This window comes from Drosophila albomicans, chromosome 2L (genome assembly GCF_009650485.2).
Source record: "Drosophila albomicans strain 15112-1751.03 chromosome 2L, ASM965048v2, whole genome shotgun sequence".
Classification (NCBI taxonomy): domain Eukaryota; kingdom Metazoa; phylum Arthropoda; class Insecta; order Diptera; family Drosophilidae; genus Drosophila; species Drosophila albomicans.
Genome location: NC_047628.2, coordinates 19753704 through 19777900, shown reverse-complemented (window position 1 = coordinate 19777900; position 24197 = coordinate 19753704). Strand labels below are relative to the sequence as shown.

At 37.7% G+C, this 24197-nt stretch overlaps 5 protein-coding genes and 1 long non-coding RNA gene across 6 annotated transcripts; 2 read left to right on the top strand and 4 right to left on the bottom strand.

Annotated features, from left to right (window-relative positions):
* Window positions 1-47: 47 nt before the first annotated feature.
* Window positions 48-7475, top strand: LOC117563502 (adenylyl cyclase-associated protein 1). Its single transcript, XM_034241875.2, has 5 exons — window positions 48-180; window positions 5405-5756; window positions 5816-6366; window positions 6426-6946; window positions 7009-7475. The coding sequence occupies exons 2-5, from the start codon at window positions 5638-5640 to the stop codon at window positions 7090-7092; spliced, it is 1275 nt and encodes a 424-aa protein (XP_034097766.1). The 5' UTR covers window positions 48-180; window positions 5405-5637; the 3' UTR covers window positions 7093-7475.
* Window positions 108-1151, bottom strand: LOC127565265 (uncharacterized). The gene is made up of 2 exons (XR_007954631.1): window positions 1016-1151; window positions 108-892 (listed from the first exon to the last, which is right to left on the bottom strand). It is a non-coding gene; the product is annotated as an uncharacterized LOC127565265 (long non-coding RNA).
* A 542-nt stretch (window positions 7476-8017) lies between the features above and the next one.
* Window positions 8018-8859, bottom strand: LOC117563505 (vacuolar protein sorting-associated protein 29). Its single transcript, XM_034241879.2, has one exon. The coding sequence runs from the start codon at window positions 8716-8718 to the stop codon at window positions 8170-8172; it is 549 nt and encodes a 182-aa protein (XP_034097770.1). The 5' UTR covers window positions 8719-8859; the 3' UTR covers window positions 8018-8169.
* A 303-nt stretch (window positions 8860-9162) lies between these two features.
* On the top strand, window positions 9163-10626 carry LOC117563504 (general transcription factor IIH subunit 3). The gene is made up of 5 exons (XM_034241878.2): window positions 9163-9421; window positions 9478-9658; window positions 9717-9912; window positions 9978-10396; window positions 10461-10626. Exons 1-5 carry the CDS (start codon window positions 9388-9390, stop codon window positions 10528-10530), a joined length of 900 nt encoding a protein of 299 aa, XP_034097769.1. The 5' UTR covers window positions 9163-9387; the 3' UTR covers window positions 10531-10626.
* A 227-nt stretch (window positions 10627-10853) lies between these two features.
* On the bottom strand, window positions 10854-12583 carry LOC117563503 (5-methylcytosine rRNA methyltransferase NSUN4). The gene has a single exon (XM_034241876.2). It carries the CDS (start codon window positions 12448-12450, stop codon window positions 10933-10935), a length of 1518 nt encoding a protein of 505 aa, XP_034097767.1. The 5' UTR covers window positions 12451-12583; the 3' UTR covers window positions 10854-10932.
* An 824-nt stretch (window positions 12584-13407) lies between these two features.
* On the bottom strand, window positions 13408-18418 carry LOC117565371 (sialin). Its single transcript, XM_034244435.2, has 5 exons — window positions 18212-18418; window positions 15840-16039; window positions 14602-15382; window positions 14009-14295; window positions 13408-13947 (listed from the first exon to the last, which is right to left on the bottom strand). Exons 1-5 carry the CDS (start codon window positions 18249-18251, stop codon window positions 13762-13764), a joined length of 1494 nt encoding a protein of 497 aa, XP_034100326.1. The 5' UTR covers window positions 18252-18418; the 3' UTR covers window positions 13408-13761.
* Between the last annotated feature and the right edge of the window lie 5779 nt (window positions 18419-24197).

Genomic DNA, 24197 nt, shown 5'->3' with positions numbered 1-24197 from the left:
TACGGTTTGTAAATATATTGCATCGTTTTATAGCAAATTTTTGTAATGAAACACTGCGGTCACCCTATGCGCCGATTCATTCGTCGTTGGCTTTTCGCATAAAAACAACGTTTGAGGCGGCTCTATTAAAAACTGTGTATTTAATAATTTGCTTACCTTCGCATTATATTACTTTTTGTGGTAAGTGAACAATAATAGATATATATGTGTGTGTTTGTTTGCCGTGCTTCACTTTAATTATAAACAACAAAATGTGCGTAAAATTAATTGATGAACATTTTTTGAGTTGTGTGCAAAAATCGCTAGCCAAGTGCAGTAAGCAGCGAAAAGTGCCGGCTGCGTTAGTCGTCGTTACGTTGGGTGGGGTTTTTTTTATTCTTTCCGCTCCTGTGGCCAGGCTGTCTGGAATTTAATATGGACACGTACATGAACACACTTAAGCATATATATATTAATCAATGTACATATATATTTTGTGACTTTGTATGTGTGGGCGCTAAGTGTTCGAGGACAGAAGACAGCTGTAGCTGTTAAGATATGTATTTTTGTTGGTTGGCTATTTTTACGTGAATCACTTTTTGTTTGTTAAATTCACTCTCGCACACACTTGCAAGTGTGTGTAATGTGTGCTTGTTTTTTGCTATATTTATAATGATGATTTCATATCCATTTCAATTTAACTACATGGTATTTTTATTGCAAATGCGCAAATCCAAAATAAGTGCATTTCCACTGATGTGACAAGAAGAATGCTTGATCTGCTGCTCCCGATAGCTGCTTTAACATCGTCTTCTTCTTTAAACTTCTCAGCTGTTTGCCGCTGTTTGAATCGCTACTCTTATTGTTGTATGCGTGAGTGTGCTTGTTTCTCTGACTCACTCCCACAGCCCATCTAGAAAGTTTACGCAAGAGTGAATAAATAAATGTACATGCATGTATTGTGTATATGTGTGTGTGAAATTAAAGATGGCCAAAAAGCGCTATCAGTTCACACAAAAAAAAAAAAACCACTCACACATAGATTACAAGTTTAGACTCATTTTCGATAGAAATATTAGTTTTGCCCATATACGGGTTTAATTTCTAATTAATTGTTATTAGCGACGCTCGCGCTCACACACCTAACGGTACATTTAATCTGCTTGCGTGTGTGTGCGTGTGCCTTTGAATGCACATTGCCTACAAGAGAACAAGCTTCACATCCTACTCTATCTAGGCATAAAGAAGAAGCTGTATGTATGCTGGCAGCTGAGCGAAAGTTGTTGCTTTTTTTGCTCTGCGAGCCAGACGGATTCTCACTCTAATTGCCATCATCATTTGTTTGGCAACAACTCAGTGGTTGGCCGGCAGTGCAATAAACTCATTGCAAGCACAACAATAACAAAACCAAAGTTTGCACACAGCTTTACGCTCTCTTTTTGCCTCCCTATCTATTTCATCTTGACAGTGCTCTCTCGCGCAAACTCTCTTTGGCTCGTTGTTGTGGTTATTGTGCCACGGCCACCTGGAAGCTTTCTCCACAAGCAACAGCTTCAATTACAACAACAACAGAACGTAAATGACCATGTAAAAATAGTTTGATATTTAGTTTGTTGCCTTTTTAAAAATGAATTCAGTCAATCGCCCAAATTTGGACAAAGCAATAGCACAAAAAAAGTGTCGCGATAGCAAAGCTTAGCTTACATTTGTTAACAGCGCGCTTCGTTTACCGTCGAGCTCATAACAGTGACCTTAACAGCATGCCCAGCCTTTAGTTGAGCTACTAACAGTGCCCTGTTAACAGTGCGCCGTTAGACTGTTAAATGGCGCCCCGCTGTTAAGCGAGTCCTGTGCGTGCGCTTTTGATTCCCTTTTAGGGTGTGTTCTCGCAGCAGCAGCTGTGGAGCAAAAAAAAAGCGTTTGTGTATATGTGTGTGCGGGCGTGTGTGTGTGACCCAGTTGGGTGCTAGCCGTGGCCTATTGCCGTTTCGCCGTGCCCAGGCAGGTTTGCATTCAAATTTCGAAAAGTGATTAAATTTGCTAATTTTTTAATGTCAAACGCATAAGAACAGTTCGAGTGTGTGCTAGTGTGTGTTATTCCGGAGGAATCGTAAAGTCGTTTAAGGAGTGGTATTTTTTTTTGCCTTTGGTTTACAGCTATTTGCTTTTTTCCTTTGCGGCTTTCGTCGTCACACGCCTAACATAATTTTTTATATGGCTGCTTCGCTGCCTCTGCTTTCGACGTCGTAACCGAGAATGAGTTTTAAATACGGAAATTGCATAATCTTAATGTGATTCATACAAACAATATACCACAACACCAACAAATCATCATCGTATCGTTCAATATTTTAAAGACGAAACGAACCCAGCAAAAATGTTCTCATGTTGTCGTGCAAATCCTAAAGCAGCCAAAAAGGATAAGGACAAGGATAAGGATAAACAGCAGCAGCAGCAGCAGAACGACGAAGCAGCAACAAAAGAAGCAGAAGCATTAGAGAATGCTGCTGTGCCAAGTCCAACGAATGAAAACGAAACGGAGGCCAAACCAAAAAATGGTCCAACAACCGAAACCGCAATTGAACCGGTTCCCGAACCACTAATTGAACCCAAGGAGGAGCCCTTGGAAGCAACCAACGATGCTCCCGACGATGTTGTTATTGAGTCTCCCCAAACTGGTATTCACAATAAGACTTTTCACTCTTAGTATTATTATATGACCACAAGTCTCTAGCACTCGCATCAGGTATCTGGAAATCCCATTAAACAGTGCAGTCAGTGCCCAGAACCTGCGCTTCTTGCACCCAACTCTTTATCATTTCCAAGTCACTTGTCTGTAACTTGAGTTGTTGTAGTTACAAATATGGTTTCTATTGGGAATTATGCTGGAAAAAACACTTCCAGAAGTGAAGCATTTCAATTGAAGCACCTGAAACTGAGTTTTCTTTACGGTTACTTTTCTTCAATTTGTAAATTAACATTTTATTTCCATTGTGAAGTGCTCATAGAGCGTGACTATCTTCAATTGTGTTCAGTCTCCAGAGTGAAATTTGTATTATAATCCGCTTAGAAATCCATTTCATATGTTAGAGGTACAATGAGGTCAAATTGGATAAGCTTCAGCACTATAAATTTGAAATTTCATTACAGCGAAATTAAAAAAATGTTTTTGCTTATCATGTAAAAACAAATGATATTAAAAAGGAATAAAAATAAGTCAATTGAAAAAGTTGTGCGATTAAAATTACAAAGATTTCTTATGACATCGACCTAACTTAATTAATAACATATATTAGGAAAAAAAACTTCAAGCGAAGCTAGACTTAGAAACTTAAACGATATTAAAATCTATAAAAATAATTTAACTGAAAGGGTTAATCATAATTATAAATGTTTGCTTGTGACCTAAAAATATGAAAGTTCCTGGAAAGTATAATCACAAAAGACTCCCTTAAATAAGATAGTAAACTACGATATCAGGTTTCGTGCTTTGCGTATGTTTTAAGATTACCTAAGTTGCATTGCATTGTGTAGTAACCACGCTTGTGGCATCTTCACAGCCATCGATATAGAAGCCAACGGAATAGCATTGCGCTCCACACACTCGTCCACATCGACAGCGCCACCCGCATCGATGACCAGTGCGGAGGATGATGATGATGATGGTGGTGGTTGTGGTGGTGTTAATGGAAATGGAAGTGGTGGAGTGCAAACAGCAGTTGTCACATCGCCACAACACCAACAACAGCAACAGCAGCAGCAACAACAAGCACAGCCAACAAAGAGTTGTCTATCGCGACACAATTCGACACATCAATCCATCAAGAAGAAGGTGAACATTAGCAACCGGGCCGAGATCATAGAGCCAGAACCGTTGCCCACATCGCTGCTGCTGTTGGCCAATCACAACAACAACAACAGCTCGCTTGCGGATGACGATGAAGTGTTCTCGGACTCGTTGCCGCCACCGAAGCGGGAGAGCATGTGTGCTCCGTATATTGAGGGGGAACTGCTGCCGGAAACATTGGTCTTTGCCCATGGATTGCCCGCCTGGTTTGATGATGAGCGTCTCAATGAAATGTACGCGTTCTCTTGCGATTTCCTACCCACTCAATCTTTCTCTCTAAAGTGTAATTCTTCTTGTTTTGTGTTTGCTTGTTTTGTGCTGCCCCAGCAGCGGTTGCATTGAGCCACCCGTCACGCCCGTGGGACGCGATGAGCTGGAGCTGAAGCGTCAGCGACTCTACACGGAGCTGTTGCGGGCTGCGCACGCCGCCGTCGAGCACAGCGTGGCAGTGCGTGGTAATTGACAAAAATACTTCCACTCAAACTCAATTTCTCTCTCAAACTGTTTGTTCTCTGTTTTCTCTCATGATTCTTTACTTGGTTGTCTCCTGTTGTTGCATGCCCCCTCAATTTGACACCAAACCAAACTAAAAAATAAGAATTTTTTTGATTTCAAGAAATACTCTTTCGCTTATTATTGTTGACATCCAGTTACCAATTGCATTCATATTATACTCTTTGCAAGCATTTCTTTTCAAGGTATAACTTTATTATTTTTTTCATTTGATGAAGGAACCTTAAAATTAAACTTAATTAGTGAATATATATTATAGGATTCCAAAAATTCGTATTTAAATATTTCAAAAATAACTCCAAAATAAATATGAAAATATTAAGTTATTAGTACAATATATACTTATTGTAGGATCTTAAGAATTTAATACCCTTCGTAGTCAAAAGATACATAAGATATAACAATATTTTAATATAAAATATTATCATTCTAAAGAATTCTCCAAGATTTAATTGAATAATTTGATTTTCAAATAGTTGTATATGCAATTAAGTTTAAAAATATTTAGTGTAGATTATTCTAAAAAGATTCCATTACTCAAATGTAAGAAAAACAGTTGTTAATTTAAAATACTATTTATATAGGAATTTTAATTACTTGCCACATTTCTTGTAAAGAGTATCAAAAAGTATGGCTTTAAAGTCGACTTTAAATACTTGTTTATTTTTACGACATTTTTCTCACACATTTTGTTAAGTGCGCACAACTTGATAGCATTGTTTTTTGCAAGCAGCATCGTCATCATCATTATCAACATCAGTAAAACTTGGTTCATTCATTCTCCATCTCCAGTCAATCAAGATTGTTTTGTTTTTCTTTTTCTTGTATTTTTTTTAGTGTCGTTCCAGTGATTCATGCACTTTGCAAGCACGACTTGATGACATCAATTACAACAAGTCTTTTGCATAATATTACTTGTTTTTTTCTTCTCTCTTTTGAGTTGAGCTGAGTGTGATTCGTTTTTTTATTCATCAACTTTTTACGCACATATCTATTTTTTTATTTTAATGAAATTGAGAGCTGAGCTAAAGCATTGCATATATTTCTCTTGTGGCTGATTCACAGATAACGAAACGGAAACAAAGCCCACGGCTGCCGTTGAGCATTTGGAGAGGATTTGCGAACGTTTGGAAACGCTAGTGGATCGTTTGGAGCACACGCTTATCGTTGCACCCGATAATAAAACCGAATCAGAGACACCATTGCCAACACCACCTCCGCCGCCACCGCCGCTAACTCCACCAGCACCGCTAACACCGCCAGCAGCAACAACAGCTTCAAACAGCAGCAGCAATATCATGAGTGTCGCCGGCTTTGAGGATATTGTGGAGAGCTCTTTGGCTCAATATCTGTCGCTATCAGCTAAAATTGGCGGCGATGTTGCCCAGCATGCGCAATTCGTCAAGGCAGCCTTTGAGTGAGTAACGAAATAGCATTTCTTGCAATGGAAATTTAATGTCCATTATTCACTTACAGCGCTCAATTGCGTTATGTGACGCTGGCCACGGAAATCGCGCAGCCCGCGCAGGCGAAGCAAATGGAACTGCTGCAGCCAACATCGACGCAAATCAGCGCTGTGCAGGATTACCGTGAGAAGCATCGTTCGTCGCCATTCTTCAACCATTTGTCGGCCATTAGCGAGAGCATTCCCGCCTTGGGTTGGGTCTGTGTGGCCATGAAACCTGGACCTCTCGTTAAGGAAATGAACGATGCCGGACAATTCTATACGAATCGTGTGCTCAAGGAGTGGAAGGAGAAGGATGCCACGCATGTGGAGTGGGCACGCGCCTGGATTCAAACACTCACCGAACTGCAGGCGTACATCAAGCAGTATCACACCACGGGTCTGGTGTGGTCCGGCAAGGGTGCAGCCCCCGCTGGCGGTGCTCCACCACCGCCACCACCCGGCGGTATGCCACCACCACCTCCACCACTAGATCTGAATGCCCTGAAGCTAGACAGCGCTGCGGGCGATGATCGCAGCGCGCTCTTTGCGCAAATCAATCAAGGCGCCGACATTACTAAGAGTAAGTCCAAGAAATGCTGCATAAAATGCCATAGCTAACTTGATATATTTGTTCGATAGACTTGAAGAAGGTCACCGGGGAAATGCAGACGCATAAGAATCCCTCGTTGCGCACTGGTCCAGCGCCATTCAAGACACCAGCCAGCAGCAGCAGCGGCGCCACATCGTTTGGTGCTGCTCCACCGGCCAAGGAACCGGTCTTTACACGAGATGGTAAGAAGTGGCTGATTGAGTATCAGAAGAACAACAGCGGTCTGCTGGTAGACAATGCTGAGATGAACAATGTCGTCTACATGTTCCGTTGCGAGGGCTCCACGCTCACGGTTAAGGGCAAGGTGAACAACATTGTGCTGGATTCGTGCAAAAAATGCTCGCTGCTCTTCGATTCGGTTGTGGCCTCCGTGGAGTTTGTCAACTGCCAGAGCGTGCAGATGCAAGTGTTGGGCTCGGTGCCAACGGTGTCGATTGACAAGACCGACGGCTGCCAAATGTATTTGTCCAAGGACTCTCTGGGAGTTGAAATCGTTAGCTCCAAGTCGTCGGAGATGAACATTCTGCTGCCCGAAGAGAGCGGTGATTATGTAAGTAAATTTCATATATGAAATTTACATCGATATTTATATTTTGTATTTTCTATTTGCAGACTGAATTGGCTTTGCCGGAGCAGTACAAGACCTTTATCAATGGCAAAACCCTCAAGACTGTGTGCGTCGACAGCCTTGGCTAAATATATGTGGTTGTGTGTTGTCTAATCCATGGGTGTCGTTGATTGCTTTTTAAACCCACAAAATCCCAATCTGCGTCTCCCAAAAAAACACTTATTGTGAGCCAGCAAAGCAGCAAACATAAAGTAATTACTAATTAATTGATTAATCTGTATTGTTTTGTCGAGAGAAAACTGTTGCCAAATTAACTAATTGCTGCTGGCCTCAAAAGCAAAAAGTATTCATCATTTGCATTGAAAATATGTCGATATTTATTTTATGGTTTTGGTGTAAAACCAAAACCAAACCAACCAGCAAAAAACGCGACGCAACCCAAACGATAACCCAATTGTATTTATATTAAATTTAATGAGAATAATGCACATGAGAAAAAAAACAAAAGAAACATTTGTCAACAATTTTAAGCAGACTTTTCATTCAATTATACCAATTAATTAATTTTTGCACATAAGCATGTAAGAGAATCAAGATCATCCAAATGGAAAAACAAACAAAACTCTTTTATATTCTATTTAAATAAAATTTAAAACATTTTTTATTAAATAAAATAAAAAAGGAAATGTGTTTTAATTTATACAGTTTTTCGTTTAGAAATAAATAGCAATTATAAAGATAGTTTAAACGAAAAATAAAAAAATCTATTCAAATAAAGTGTAAAATCTAAATATGGTATTTTGCCTTTGATTTATATTTGCATATACTGTTTTTTTAGTTATAAAAAATGGAATTTCTTTATTTTCACTATTTTACGTTGCAATTAATTTCTTGGACAATTAAAAAGGAAATATATAAAAATCGCTGTTATAAATAAAATTTTAAAAATTGAACTGTGATTTTTTAAATTGTTTTCCGTTTTATTATACAATAAATTTGTAATCAAGATTATCTGACAGTTAAAGCAAGAAAAATTAAACTTTTATTGTTCTATTTAAATAAAATTTTATTTTTTATTAAATAAAAATAAAAAGGATACTTCTTTTAATTTTTACAATTTGTTTTTGTTCAAAAGTATTTCAACTGTTGCATGTTAAAGCCAGGGGATCAGGATCAAGCAGATGAGGAGGAATGTTTAATACTTGTTAGATCTTCTTGTACTCGATGCGCTCCACCTTGACCTCATCGCCGATTAACTGATACACATAGGTGACCACGGTGGTGCTTTGGATGTCCATCAGCACAAACGAAGGCACCACATTTGTATCCAGTGGGTTAAAAGCGCCCGTTGCCGATCCGGGATTAATGTAGAACTTATTGCCGTGCTCATACGCCTCAAACTTGTACGTATGCCCTGTTATCAAGATGTCCACATCGAGTTGACGCTGGATCAGTGCCAATGCCTCGGGATCGCCACGGGGCACTACTTGATGACCATGACAGAGACCAATGCGAAATTGTCCTACTGTCACGACTTTTTGCTCGGGATAGCTGAGATTCTCGTCAAAATCGCCGCGCACAATGTGTACATCGTTGGCCAGTGATTTGAGATAATCGTACGATTCCTTTGTGCAAATGTTTCCGGTGGCCAATATATGATGAATCCGTCCGGGAACTAGCAGCTTTTTAAATTTGGCCGGCAAACTGCTGCAGCGATGTGGTATATGCAAATCTCCCAGTACTAAAACCAGCATCTTACTATTGACTATGTGTTTAACCGTTTGATAATCTTAAATATGAAAGATGCGTGTTTGATGTGGGTTTTTTATCAACAACAATTTCTCAGTGAAACGCCCCAGCAAAAATGTATAGAGTTGACTAAAGCAGCTGAACAGCTGTTTGAATTGTCGGCACCATCAAGTGAATGGCAAAATCCAATAAGACAAAAACAGCGACTACCCTGAAGACGTAATGCATGTAAAGTAAATTACTGTAAATTAAGATACATTTTGCTTAAAAATAAATTTAAATATTTTTATTGATTAATTATATAAGAATAAAAAAAAAATGTTTAAATGTAATGTTAGATAGTTCACAATATTTAAAATTGTTGCTGCTTTATTGAGTTGCAACCTATTTATTTGTTTGCACCATGCACTGAAATCACAGCTGTGCGGTGGCTTCGTTAACACGCGAATGTCCACTTCACGTAAAGTGCAGTTAAATAATTTACTTTGTTTATTTAAAACAATAATGTGGTGACTAATTCGAATAGCCTTGTTAAATTTCATTTTTAATGTATAGAATAAAATAATTAAGAATATATAGCAACAGCAGTGACATGGCATTAATTGCTTAATTCGACAGCAACCTTATTATTTTATTGCACCTTGAAGTCACAACGCTTTGTTTTGCCGGTAAAAATGGACGCAGCTGACGCAGCGACGAGCACTGAAAGTAAATATTAAAATTCATTTTAATTCATTTAAATTAATAGTTGCATATATTTGCAGCTGAGGCCAGCATTGATCTGCTGGTCGTGGTGTTGGACACAAATCCATCGCAACACGTTGTGCGCCAGAATCCGCAAAATCTCACTCAGATTCTGGAGGCTGTCATCGCCTTTGGCAATGCGCATCTCATGCAAAAGGCTCAAAACAAATTAGCGGTCTTATCCTGTTCGCATCATGCTACGTAAGTGCAGTGCTTATTAACAAGATAACATAACTAATAGTGTTTTCTCTTCACTTAGTGATTTTCTCTATCCGTTGCCTGGTCGCCAAGTAGAGCTGCGTCAGGTTGATGGTCAGTACGAAGTATTCAGTTTGGTAGAAAAGACTGTCAAACAACAGTTGGGTAGCATCTTGATGAATGCGCCACGCTTGAGTTCTCCCTGCGAGAGCTTGTTGGCAGGGAGCATGTCCATGGCCCTTTGCTACATATCCAGAGTAAATAATTGAAATAATTGTATATATTAGAATTGTTAAATTTATTATAATTGTTATAATTCCAGCTGCAACGCAATATTGGCGCTGGAGTCAAGATGCACTCACGCATCCTGGTCATAACAGGCAGCAATGAATGCGCCTCCCAATACATGACCTACATGAATGTCTTCTTCACCGCCCAAAAGCTCAACATTGTCATTGATACTTGCGCCTTGGACAAGACGCTGAGTTTGTTGCAGCAGGGCTGCGATATTACCAATGGACAGTTCCTAAAGGTGACACAGCTCGATGGCTTGTTGCAGTACCTGTTGTGGGTTTTCTTGCCCTCCCCGCAAATGCGTCACAAAATGGTTTTGCCACCGCCGCCAAAAGTCGATTATCGTGCTTCGTGTTTCTGCCATCGGGAGCTCATCGACATCGGCTACGTGTGCTCCGTCTGCTTGAGTGTCTTCTGCAAGTATAGTCCCATCTGCACCACATGCCAGTAAGAGAGCTATTTATTTGTATTTGTATTCATATATAATTTAATGTAACTTTATTTCTTGTAGCACCATCTTTAAAATGCCTGGACCGTTGCCCATTAGACCCAAGAAGAAAAAGAAGCCGGAGAAAATGTGAAACAACAAAACTCTTGGATAAACTATGCTACGTTAAATCAAAGTTTCTTAAATTTAACACTAAGTTAGAGAGAGCTAAAAGGCATTGCTTAAGCCCAGTTCTCATTCATTCTTAAATATATATCATATATTGAATTCAAGCTGAGACACAGCGTGCTAGAGTTAAGGTTAAATAGGAAAAGGGGTTTTTATAGGTCCATTCATAAATCGAATGTAGGTATATTCCTTCCAACAAATTTTTTAATACATCTTATAAAACCGGAGCATTCAAGTTTCACTGATTATTTCCATAACAGTGTCAAAGAAACTATCAGCAAAAAACATACTTCAAAACATTTAATTCTATAACATAATCTTTAATTCAGAGAAGGCCTCTAGCAGTCGTTTAAACAGTTTTAATTTTTTAAGTATTTCGCGTAATTTTACTAAAGTACATTGGGCCAAAATTGGCTGGCAAATAGGGAATAACCATTTGGCCATATTTCAAGCCCTTTGGCTGCTCAAATTTATAAATATCCCCCAAGAGCGCTGTCTGTTGACTCAGATCCTTGATGGTCGCTGTGATGCCATGCTCGGTAAAGACCTTTTGTAGTGCCATGTGAACAACGCCATCGTTTTGCACTGGCGACAGCGAGCAGGTGGAATAGACTAGACTGCCGCCAGGTTTCAAGAGACGCAAACAATTAGCCAAGATGCCCGCCTGGAGTTCGGGAATGCGCAGACGCTCATTGATGCGCGTGGGCTTAAAGATGTTGTTGTCCTGGTGCATCAGCACATGACGATCTGTTGTGCAAGGCACATCGACGAGTATTTTATCATAGCTGTCGAACTCATCCAAATTGCGTGCATCACTCTGGCTGAAGATCAAACGCTGACCCGCCCAGCGTTGTTTGTAATCAAATAGATATTCCTGCATGACATGACGCAGTTTATTCAGTCGCGACTCCTGCACGTCGTTGCATATAAGCTGATCCAGATGCAGTGTCTGCAGCATCAACAATGATTTGCCGCCTGGTGCGGCACAAGCATCCAGGACACGCTCTCCGGGCTGCACTTGAAGGAACAGCGGAGGCAACACCGAGGCGCCATCCATTAGGAAATGTGAGAGAACTCCTGTGAGGCATTGTCGCGGTGGCTTAAAGTCCGAACAGTTGCCCATTTCGTAGGTGTAGATGGCCAAGTGTTCTGGATATTTAAAATTCTGTTCTGGTTCGATGGCCAAGGGAAAATCAGCGCTAGTTTGATAGTATTTATAATGTTCGGATTCGGCCACCCAATCCTCCATACCCTTGATGGTATTGGCAGGCATATATTCGTACAAGCCGCCAGTGCCAAATTGTGGATCTACCAAACGACTGGCATCCAGTTGAACGTCTTCCTCGAGAGCTCTGGTTAAGCTCGGCTCATAGGACGAGTCAGTGTCGAGATTTTCTTCCTTTTGCTGACTTCGCTCATAGTTCAATTGCTGTGGCTGCACATGGTTATCGTCGGTTGGATAAATGGCGGCCACCTCGCGCTCTTGTTGCTTCCTCAGCAGCGCATCGAGTTTGTCATCGATGTCGTAATGAGCACGCTTTTCCTCACCCAAAAATTGACTCGAATTGGTTGCATTTTCCTCCTGTCGCTCTTGGGCCAATTGAATGAGTGACTTGATGTTGATGGCACCGTCCATTTCCAGCATGCTGCACGTCTGCTCTGTGTCCCCAAAGTTGTTAACCATGGCCACATATTTGTGCTCGGTGAGCAGCGCTGCTCGCATATTTTTCCAACGACCGCCATACACAGAGCCGTAGAAATCATCGAAGCTGTCAAGTGCACGATCGCAATTGTTCTTCTTGTGTTGAAGCAGATTCCAGCGCTTCTTGCTGCCGCTGCGCCAGCGTCGAGGCTGCAGCATGCAAATGTTGCGCACTTTCAACATTTCGCTCGTTTGTTTGGTTTTGCGGAACCGGTAAATTTCTCTTATTGGAATTCGAGATGGAGGTATATCGATGACACTGTCGATTGCTAATGTCGGTGAAGACTAGTATTCCATTTCTAGTCGGAGTGTGACCGTAATGTAAAAGTACTTGGTCACATTCATGTGGAGCAAAAATTACAGTTAACTTGATTTAAATTGAAAATAAACATATGTAAAGACAATTTTATCATTAGCATCAATAATAATTATTATAGTGCCATCTTCTTTAGAACCAAACAAATAGTTTTTAAAATCATGTTTATTTGAATAGCTTCGTGCACAATTCTGTTTATTCCACAGACATGTTTGACACCCTGTGATTACAAGTTGTTATCGCGCTCAAAAGTAATCGAATTTGTAAATTCAAATCCAGCAGAAAAGAAAAACTAAAAAACTTTAGCGTTTTTCGACTTTTTTTTCCTGATCCAAAAGCGATGTACAATATAAATTCAAAGAGAAACAAAAAAAAAAGGAAAACAATTCCGACTCCAAGCAATACCTCAATATTCTATCTAATCTCTATTTTATGTTTTATTTTTGAATAAAACAGTATATAATATAGAACTAATCTCTAGTACCACTCAAATTGCCCCTGGTAACATTGCCCATTATGTTTGGCGCAATATTCATGTGATAACCAGTATATGAGACGCCCATAACAATAAGATAGAAGAAAATTGTATATAACAAAATCTTTCTTGCCAAATTGAATCTATTTTGAGGCGCTTCTTTAAACATTTTCTATATAGAAAATTACTAATAATGATTGCGTCTAGCAATTTTAATGACTTTATATCATATTTTATTAATCCGACAGCAATTTGATAATTTTTATGTGATCTCTGCTTCATCTTATAAAAGAATTTTGAATTTTGAAAACTCATTTTTTAAGAAATAGAAAAATCCAATTCATATTGACTACTATATCGTTTTATTTGTTTGTCTGTAGGCGGATAATTTTCTTGAGTAGATTTTTGTCGGTAGGTTAAGTACATGAGGCAGTTAAGCGATGAAGGATTCGGTTTTGGGTTGTATAATAAAGTGGGGTGGTTGTCCATAGACGCACAGTTACGAGTATACTTAGTAAATAGAGAGAACTAAAAACTATAATTGGTATTGGTATTTACAGTCCAGTGCGACAGTGCAACAGAATTGATCATTATCTTTTTATCTCTTTTTCTTTGTGCTTGGCTCTACAAATCAATTGATTCTGCATTTGTTTACTTTTGTTTGTTGGTTTTTTGTTTTGTTCGTGCAACGAGATTACTAATTTTATGCCTTCGATGGAGGAGTCTCCTTCAGCGGTGTCTTTTCATCCTTGACTTCAATTTGCTGCTGGGCACCAGACCGATTCCACGATTGTTCAGCTCCAGAGCCAAATATGACAAAGACGAAGAACTCCAGAGTGAACAGAGCAATTGTGGTGCCAAAGATGATGCGCCAAGCGCCAATGTTTTGCTATAAAAATTAATAGAATGATTAAGAAAATGCTTTAGAATTATTTGAAAAGTTTACTTACGTTGCCGTGTGTCACAAAGCCAACGAAGAGGGGCACAATGATGCCGGGTAAAGTGGCTGCTGTGTTGGTCAATGCCACCAAAGTGCCAGCGAAATTGGGCGCGATATCAATGTGATTGGAGAGGAAGCCAGAGAACATGGCGCCCATGGCCACAATGCCCACGGACATGACCGAGACAGCTTCGTAGTGGAGACAACCGATGTAGCATAGGATCAGCAAACAGATGCCAGGAATAACGGTGCAGATCGAGGTGGCGGTCTTTCTAGCTACAGTTGTGCTGATTTTGCCTGCAAGTAGAATTGATTATCGATTAGAAATAAACATGTAATCAAGGAGTTATCGATCAGTTCATAATTAATGTATAAATGCTGATCTACAACTATTTTTTGAGGATAGAATTGGATCCATAAAGTTCTAAAGTTCTCTATTAACTTATTTTAATGATCTTGTTCCGATTATTATAAATAGATCGATAACTACTTTTCTTGAACTCGATTAGAGATGGTCTGAATTCTTTTTTTCTTGAATTAAATTATCAACGATCACAAGTCGATAGAATCTTCATTTAAATATCTTTGAATTTGCGAACTTACCCTTCGACTGCAGCGTGTCCAACAGCTTGCCAAGGAATATGCTGAAGATGATCATGGGGAAGTAGGGCAGAGCGGAGAGTGCAGCATTGCTGGCCACATTGAACTTGAGCACTTGCTTCATGTAGAACGGAATCTCGATGAGGAACATGTACCAGCCAAAGTTGTTGCATGTGTGAGCAATAAGAATAGCCCAGAACGGAACAGATTTGAAGACCTGGCCCCATGGCACCTTTGGATGATGTTCGACCTTGGTCTCGGTGCCCAACGAGCTGGTAATCATATGACGCTCCTCAGGACTAATGAAACGCTGCTTGTTGGGGTTATCCTGAACGAGGATTATCCACAAGGCCATCCAAATGCAACTCAAAACGCCCATTACATAGAATATGGACCTCCAGCCCCAAGCGGCGGACAACATGCCAGACATGAGAATGGAGAGCGCAGTGCCAGCCGAGGTGCCCACATAGATGATTGTAGACATGACCATACGCTCGCTGGGCGGTGCCCACGAGGCAATCATCACATGCATAGCCGGGAATGAGGCTCCGCCTCCGACGCCCTCAAGCACACGCATCACAATCAGGCCACCATAATGGAGCTCGGTAAAGACAGGAGTCAGCAGGGTGCACAGCACATTGATGGCCACCGAGAACAACATGACCCACTTGGCCGAGAAGTTCTCGGCAACGTGAGCGAGCGGAATCTGTGAGACCAAATAGCCCCAGAAGTAACAGCTCAACAGGGTGCCCTGCAGTGGTTCACTCCAAGCAAAAGGACCATCCTGCGAATTAATAATAGGAATTAGTTAGTGGGGAAAGTAATTGGAAAGTGTGATAGACTGTGAGGTATCTCGTTGATAGTTTTAGTAAGGCTTTCTGACTGTATAATATTAATCAATCGTTTGAAATGACCTATTTTATTGTATAGAAAAGAATAGTTTTACTTTTTTTTTCGCTTTACTCCAGCCTCAGGGGGCCCTATTATAAATTAAGCTTAATCTGCGTTTAATAATAATAAATGTTATTCCCCAAATTTGGCAGTTATCGCTGTTATATTATCTGAGATTGAGAGATTAATCCAAGCGGACAGACAGACAGACAGATGGACTCTACTATGCAGCTGATAACGTTGATAAGCTGTGCAGACGCCTCTTTTTGATTGTGACAAACGCAATTTTCGCTTGCCACTAACTTGAAATACATTTCAATGTATAGAGATTCATTCCATTCCAGACTTACCTCAACCTTGGCAGTGTTGTTGGTGGCATCGCCTGGTGGAGAGCACGCAGCGGTATCGTTCTGATGATCATCCGCCTTGTGGATGGCCGTGTGGTTCACCATGGCAACCATGGCGACACTCAGATTCACCTTCAGGCCATACACAATGGCCATGCCTATGGATCCCAATATAGCGAGCACATAGCGTGCGGGCACGAGTTCTGTAAATGCAAATTAAATGAGGAGGAAACACAACATCTGATTAGTGGGGTGGGTCAGGTTAATGTACTTGTTATATGTAGTTTCGTTATAGAGAATGTCTTCAGTTTACTGATCCATATCTTGTGTCCACGCGCGCAATAACAGTTATTGAATAATCGGCACACAATTATTGAACGTTTGTGTTCCCCCCCTGATAACAAATTGAATGTTTTTATGGTATTTATTTTCAATTTCACATCCCAATTGGTGACAAAACAAATTAACACCACGGCCAGTCGTCGTCGCATCGTTATCGCTCCAATACGAGAATTGTGCCACAGTCTAATTTTTATGGTCGACAGCAATTAATAGATGTTCTACGAAACGTTTTTCACCTCAAACCGCAAAACTATTAAGTAATAAAATGGTTTAACAAAGGATTAATTGGAGATTATGGGAAGTGAAAGTAAACAAAAGTTGACAACTTAAACGGTGGAAAGTGTATGTAATTGCTGTCTCATGGAAAATGTCCAATTTAGACAGTCTAATCGATTTATAGAAGCAGACTCTAAGACGCCCTCAAATTGCTCCCTAATAAATTAAAATTGTGACAGCAAGTTGATAACTTCATGATAGTTGCAAATTTAAAAGCGAAAGTAAATTAAATAAAAAGTTTGTGTTTAGATTGAGTGCAGAGATTAGAAACAAGTTTTCTTAAAGAAAGAATAAACTGTGTCTAACAAAATGCAAACACCTGTTGCAAGCGTAAAAAATTAGCAATAAATTTAATGAACTACTTAGCTAAATTATCAAAAATAACAAACCATCTAGATCTAAAATTTGATGAGTTAAACCAATACACATAGACAATATTTACACTGTTAAGTATTTGAAGAACATACATATGTTATTTAGCTAAGAAGTGCGAAGAATTCTAAAAAAGCTGAAGAAGATTTTATAAATAAATAAAGTACAACAAAGTTTAGGATCATTTAAAATTGGATTGATTAAAGTCTGATGAAAAAATTAGATAAATAAACAATTGAACTTTTGATGAAATAAATAAGGAACTGTAACTTTTTCAAATATATTATTTACTTTATAGTATTGACTTTATAATATAAACAAATCAAACAAATTCCCTTTAAAAGAAGCATAAGAAGAAGTCCCACAAATGTTATATAATGTAAGCAAGTACATTTGAAAAGGATGTTCAAAGATGTACACAGAAAGCAGGTCTAGATTAGAATTCAAGGCTACTCCAGAAAACATAAAAGAGAAGTAAGAAGGAAGTTTATCAGAACCTAAAATAAAAAGCCACAAAAAAAGGGACAAAATCAGCTTCAGCGAATTCAAAAGAAGAGCAAGAAATGACAAGTGAAAGCAGGCTAAAAGCAAACCCAACTTGACCGGCCTTACAGGTCCAAGCAGCTGGAGCTGTTTTTTTTTTTGTTGTACCCATATCCCGGTTGGACACCGCCTCAATGCCTCCACCCCCCGCCTCCCGCTCGCCACTTTGCAACGCGCCCACGGAACAAATTCCAAGCACTTGGAATTTCGCCATAAATTTTGTGTGGAAAATAAGATATTTAGTAAATTGTTTGATATAGATTTGTTGGCCTAGGTAATGTTGGCAGACAGCGTCTTGTTTTATTTTTTACCAAAAACAATTATTGTTTATAGCGCTGACATACAAATGACCTTGTCACCGGCCAGCTGTCAATGTCATTTATGATATCTTTTTCTTTCTTTTCGTTTAATGTATTTCTTTTCTACTCCTGTCCCTGGAGCTATGGAATAGCTAATGGAATACATAATAAAGCGACTAAAAATATATGCCGCGAGTTTGCTATAAATGCCGCCGCCGCCGCCATCGAATATTAGAACTTGAGGAAGGATGTGCCGCCAACACACAAACACACTAATACACTCACATAACTCACACGCACACGTCTCGCACACGACCTTTGGGCGGTTTTTGAGGTCAAAGTGTGTGTGTTTTTTTGGCAGCCCAAAAAATTGCACGAGATCAGAAAGTTTCTCAATATTTCCACACTATGGCATCACACAAAAACACTTGTTGCATGTGCAACGTTGCACGTTGCTGATGCAGTTGCCACTTGCATTGTTGAAATGTCAAGAGACTGGACAATATGGTTGACAGTTTGATTTTTGTGGAAGGGAACACTTACTGCCCAAGACGCTGCCCTTGGCAGGCACTTCCTCCGGCATCTTTAGTGTGTGTGTGTTGTCTAAATTCTTGTTGTGTAAATTCTTGCAAAATAACTATTTGAAAAACTTGTTAGAGTTTTTCGCGCGACGTACAAAAATCCGAAACGGTTTCTAGTTTTGTGGAATGCGACGCGTGCGTTGCCTGTGGCAGCTGCCCACCAACTAAAATTTTCGACTGCGAATCGACTCGAGATTCCATTTCCGACATCAACGTCGACAACGACGACGACGACGACGTCGTTACGTTTGGATATTTTCGGTTTTCGTGGTATACACGAGTATTTCAAGAGCATGATTTATACAGTCTGCGTGTATTTGTTTATGTTTGCATGTGTGTGTGTGTGTATTCATTGCCGGCTCGTGGTCTGGGATTTGGGTTTGGCCTGGTCTCGGGTCTCGTTTGGCTGGAGAGTGTGCGTGCCTCTTAGCTCGTCTTGTTTCGGACTTGCTTTACCTACCTCACACACACACACACACACACACACACACAAATACCTTACCAGCTGTGTTGTTAAGTTCTGTATCTTTCTATCTTGTATCGGCAAGTTTTCGACGCACACAACATTTTGGGGTTTGCCACCCCCTGACGTTCTTTCTGCCCGCCTCCCTTCAGCAACATAGCTGCCACAATCCACAAATTTATTTCACGTTTGTGCGCTGCGGTTGCGTGCAACTACATGGTTGTTGTCTTGGCTAAAATGTCTTTGCTTCGAAGCAAATACTTTGTTTAGTTAACACAAATATTGAGTTGTAACGATTTGTTGTGATTTATTTCATTCACATGCAAAATATTGCAACAGAAATTGCATTACAAATTGAAAAGAACGTTTGCTATATTATTATATTTGTTGTGATTCATTTCATTGATAAGCAAAATATCACAAAAGAAAGTGTATTACAAAATTAAATGAACGTTTGCTATATTATTGTTTTATTTTTAGTAAGGTATAGTAAAATGGAATTAATTAATTGTTATAATCACAAGTAATTTTTAAAAGGAGTATTTCGAAATGAATTGGCAAATATAAAAACATTGCTCGTATAATAATGTAAAAGTAATAAAGTAATATGAATACAAATTAAATTATATTGCATTCAAATATTATATAATTTGAAAGATAACTTCCTTATTTTATATATTTTTATGCAATACATTTTAATTAAATTAATGAAAATATATTAAAATGAAATACAAAATATATTTTTTCGAAAATATTTTAAACAAATAATTATTATTATCCCAAAGAGAAGATAATATGGGTAATTCTCTGGTAAAGAAAAAAAATTATAAACCAAATTTTTTTTATTTTTTTATAACTCTTAATTTGCACTTTTATTAGAGTTAAGAAAGTTTTTGCAATTATTTTTCTGTTTTAGAATAATTACAAAAATGAACAAATTTCTACGCAAACCAAAAAATAAACGAACTTGTATATTTTATCGTAAAACCGAAATAGTTACTAAAATAAATCTTAGCTCTAAATATAGTGCTAATACAAAGCTTTTAGTATAACCTTTACTTATATTTACAATTGTTTCAGTTTATGTTTTTTTTTTTCACTGCAAAAAGTGTCGCGTGCGAACAAATTTTGCCAGAGAATTACACATATGTATATAAACAGAAATATTTGTGATCATAAATAAAAGAAACGTAAAAAAATAATAAAAATTGAAAGAGCATCTGCGTATTCCAGCTGAAATTTTCAACAACTTCGCCCACTTAAAAAGTTACAGCACAAGTTATACAACTAAAAACGAATGTAAATGTTTATAAACAAATACAGGTGTATAGTATAACTGAATATGACCAAAAAAAGTGAAAAAAAACTGTCACGAATGATATCGTTCCCAAAAAAAAACGACGTTGATACAATTGTTAAGATTTAAATTTGTTCGCCCATATCGCGCGAATTAATTAGGAATGCAAAACGCGTGCATAAAATAAGTATAAATAGGCATATTAAGTATACGTATATGTGAATGGATATATGATAATAGCCCCGGCAATAAGCCGGACTCAACTGTCTGCCAAAAAGTTGTTCCGTTCCGTTTCGTTTGCTTGGCGTCCGTCTTTCCAGTTCAGTTTTTTTGTTTTTGTTTTATTAAAAAGTCAGCTCACTAATTTGTAGTTGTAATTAGCGCTAAACAAATTTTGGTGTTAGCGGAAAGTTGGGTTCTAGGGTTTGTCTCATGACACGAATTATGAACTGCACAAGCTTCTATTGAAATGTCAAAATGTTCTTGTTATATAAACTAAAGAAAATTGGGGCATTAATTGAGCTAAAAATTGTTGTTTTTGTTTACAGTGCCGCATTTAGAATTATTGCAATTATAGAACTGCCAAAAATGTATTTCGGACAATTATAAACACAGAGAGCCAAATTTGCCTTGAAATTGAACTCATAAATATTTTGCTTCCATCAAATTTCGTTTCACAATTTGCCAAAATACCCTGTAAAATCCCTGGAGTCCAGTTAAGTGTGAAATTCTTTCTTTGACTAGATTTGATAGACCATTTTTATTATGTATGCAAAAAATTGCTTTGATTATTGAAATTAAATATTTAAATCGCTGAAATTATGCGTTTTATTTGAAAGTTTTTTTGTTGTTGCTGCTGTTGCTGTTGTTGTGTTTTGTTTGTTTCTCACATCCTGTCCTTCCTCAAATATTTGCCAACTGATCAACTTGAGGCCTGGCACAGTTTTAATGCTTTGTTCTTGATGTTGATGTTGATGGTGATGCTGATGCGGATGACGTAGATGATGATGATGTATGCAAATGTGTCTCGGCTTAAGTACTAGTGTTTTGGTATTTACTTCCCTTTTTCGTTCCGCTTTCCGTTTATACCCCCACATAACGCACTCTCTGGATACAACAATCAGAACAACAACAACAACAATAACAACAAAACTGGAGGTACATATAGAAATACATATTAATGTACGCTCTTGTTGTTTTTGTTACTCTTGTCTGCCGTTTGTTTGTAATACCCTATAGCCAATGGATGGTTAAGAAGGGTAGTTTAATGTTTGATTAAAGCAAAGCAAGTGCAGCTTGAATTTGGCATTCTTTATGAAATTATTTGATTATATTCAAAAATTAGTATTTTATTATTTCTTAATAATTTCCATATTAACATTTAGGCATCTATGTTATGTATGTATATATTATATTATGTTCTAAAAATTTGACAGTATTTCTAAAACAGAAAAGCAGCTAAAATACTTTGTGAATAGTGGAAGTAAAATGCTTTTGATTCAAGTCATCATTATCTTCTCTGTAAATTAAGTTTAGTATTTAATACTAGATTCAATATAATAAATAAATAAATAGAATCCTTTAAATTTTATAAATACTTAGAGGGTATTTACTAGTAGAGACCCCTCTATCGAAATCATGCTTACTTGCTTTTTATTTGTATTCTTTATTTGTCTTTTATCGGCTTGTTTCCATATGGAATATTGGGGGCACAGTCTCGTTCTCTCATACTCACACACTCTCATTTGAGGTATGCACAATTCGAGTTCGAGTAATTGAATCCCATACTCAAACAGGGGAAAAAGGCACACAGTTAATATGAATTTCACATATTAGACACATATGTCTAATAGATGTCTTATCTGCTCGGTGTATAGGGTATTACAATGTCGTTCAGCCAGTGACAGATTAATTATTTTATTTTTTGTTAACTTTTTTTTTTTGTATTCTCATTCGTTTTGTTTATCTATACGAAATTCTCCTGCATATTGTTTATGTCTAAGTTGAGGCTGTTTGCATTAAGTTGGACAGTCGCAACGGTGACTGTGACGACGGGTTCTATGGCCCATTACGTCTAGAATACCCACAATGGACCTCTGGATACGCCGACTGAGTTTTACGGCTGCATGGTTTGCTCCCTAACAAAAATACGAACAAAATGTTTGTTAGATGAAACTTCTTCTGTTCTCGTTAACGCCGCGTGTGTTTGTTAAATTGATTTTTATTAAATTTCAGCACACACTTTCAATAAAATACAATGAACATTTTTGGAATTAAAGCCTATATTTCACTTGATATATTTAATTTCGTTTAGTTCTTAATTGGCGTTCATTGAATTGCCTTCCAATTTTCATTTATTTCACTCTTTTTTTTCGACCACTTGACAACAAAAATAATAATTTCGGCAGCAACATTTCGATTGAGATGCTCTGTAAAAAGATGCATGAAGAGTAGTTTAAATTCGTGACGAATATGTCTTCAAACTTCTGTGAATTATTCCAAATTGTTTCAACTTTATACAGGATATTTCGAGAGTCGCTTTGCTTGAGTTTTGTTGCTGAGTTGACAACCAGATTGGAAATGCGCCACCGAAAATGGTTCGAGGATTTTGTTGTAAATATTATTTAGTGCGTAATTGTTGCTGCGCCATTTGTGACGTCATTCGATGGGGGGGAACTTATGAAACAACCCTTGAAATAAAGCTATTATTGAATGGCGCCAAACTGATTGTAGTAGTAGCTACAGATATGTGACATGTGATGTATGATAAAAACGCATAAATCAGAATTCAGAAATCAGTGAGAGCAAAGGCTATTTATTGATTGTTTTGTCCAGGTTATAAAACTACAACAAACTCCCTGATATGGCAATTTATTCATAGAACACAATGATTAATGAAGTTATATAAATATCGTATGTATACATTCATCTATGACGAAGTTGCTAAGCTAAGGAGACTGATAAAGAGCCTACTCAACTACAAAAGCCACAGTTCTTTAATTAACGCTTTCGCATTTAACAGCTCACTGTTAACTGATAAGGAATATTTCCTCTACTTACCAGAGAGATTCATCTTTAACAGCGACCGCATTTTGTATGCTAATTAAAAGCTCACTGCTTCCCTGTAATTTAATGAGTTCCTAATTGATGGGTAATTAATTAAAACGTTTCACTTTGAGGTTTTCCAAACCAAAGACATTTTATTTATTTAAAAAACATAAATCAATTTTCTGTCGATATAAATAAAGCTACTAAAAATGAAGCTCGCATAATACCAAAAACAAAAACCCAATCGAAAGGCCAAAATATGTTTAATGACCTCCATAAAAAAGATGCAATGAAAATGAGATATATATTTCAAAATGTTATAAATATGTATGTATAGTAAGTTGTAGTTACTTGAGTGTTGTTTATGTTATTATTATAATTATAGTATGTTACATACATACACTCTCGAACATATACGCTATTTATATTCCTCATTGTCTTTTCTTTTTCAATTCTTCTCAATATTCTTGAAATAAATGTTTGTATATAAGTAATGTATAAGAATGTTGTATGTGTATAATTGTAGTATGTATATTTGATTTTCAAATTTTTTTTATTTGTTTTTTTCGTTTTTTTTTTTTGTTTTCAATAAAACAGTCAGACAATTTCATTAAAATAAATAAACGCGTCTTCTTCGTACGCCGCTCTCTGGAATCGCCATAGTATATTTAAAATATTTATGCGCTGAGCCACTTAATCTTGACAAATAGTTTGCATATAGTACATATGTTATTTGTATATATATATATGTATATATAGTCTGCATACATATATTTCGATTATTATATATTGGTATCATTTGTTAGAGATATACTTCAGAATAGTTTATTTAGTTGCTTATTAGAGATGTCATCGTTTTTTTTTTCTTTTTTGTCGTCATCATTCTTAGCTGGATCGGGCAAGTCGGCGCGAGTCTGTATAAAAGTCGTGGCACAGTGTAAATATATATATATATATAGATATATGTAGTTGAGGTGTTCAGATAGATGGCGCCTTCTTATAGTATAAACATATCGAGAATAACGTAATAGAAATGTGTATTTTAGTTTCATGATGAGCTCATTTAAAGTAACTATCGATTGTATTTTATTCTTCTTTCATTATTATTTTGTTTTTTGTTTGTACTACTTGGGAAGCCTC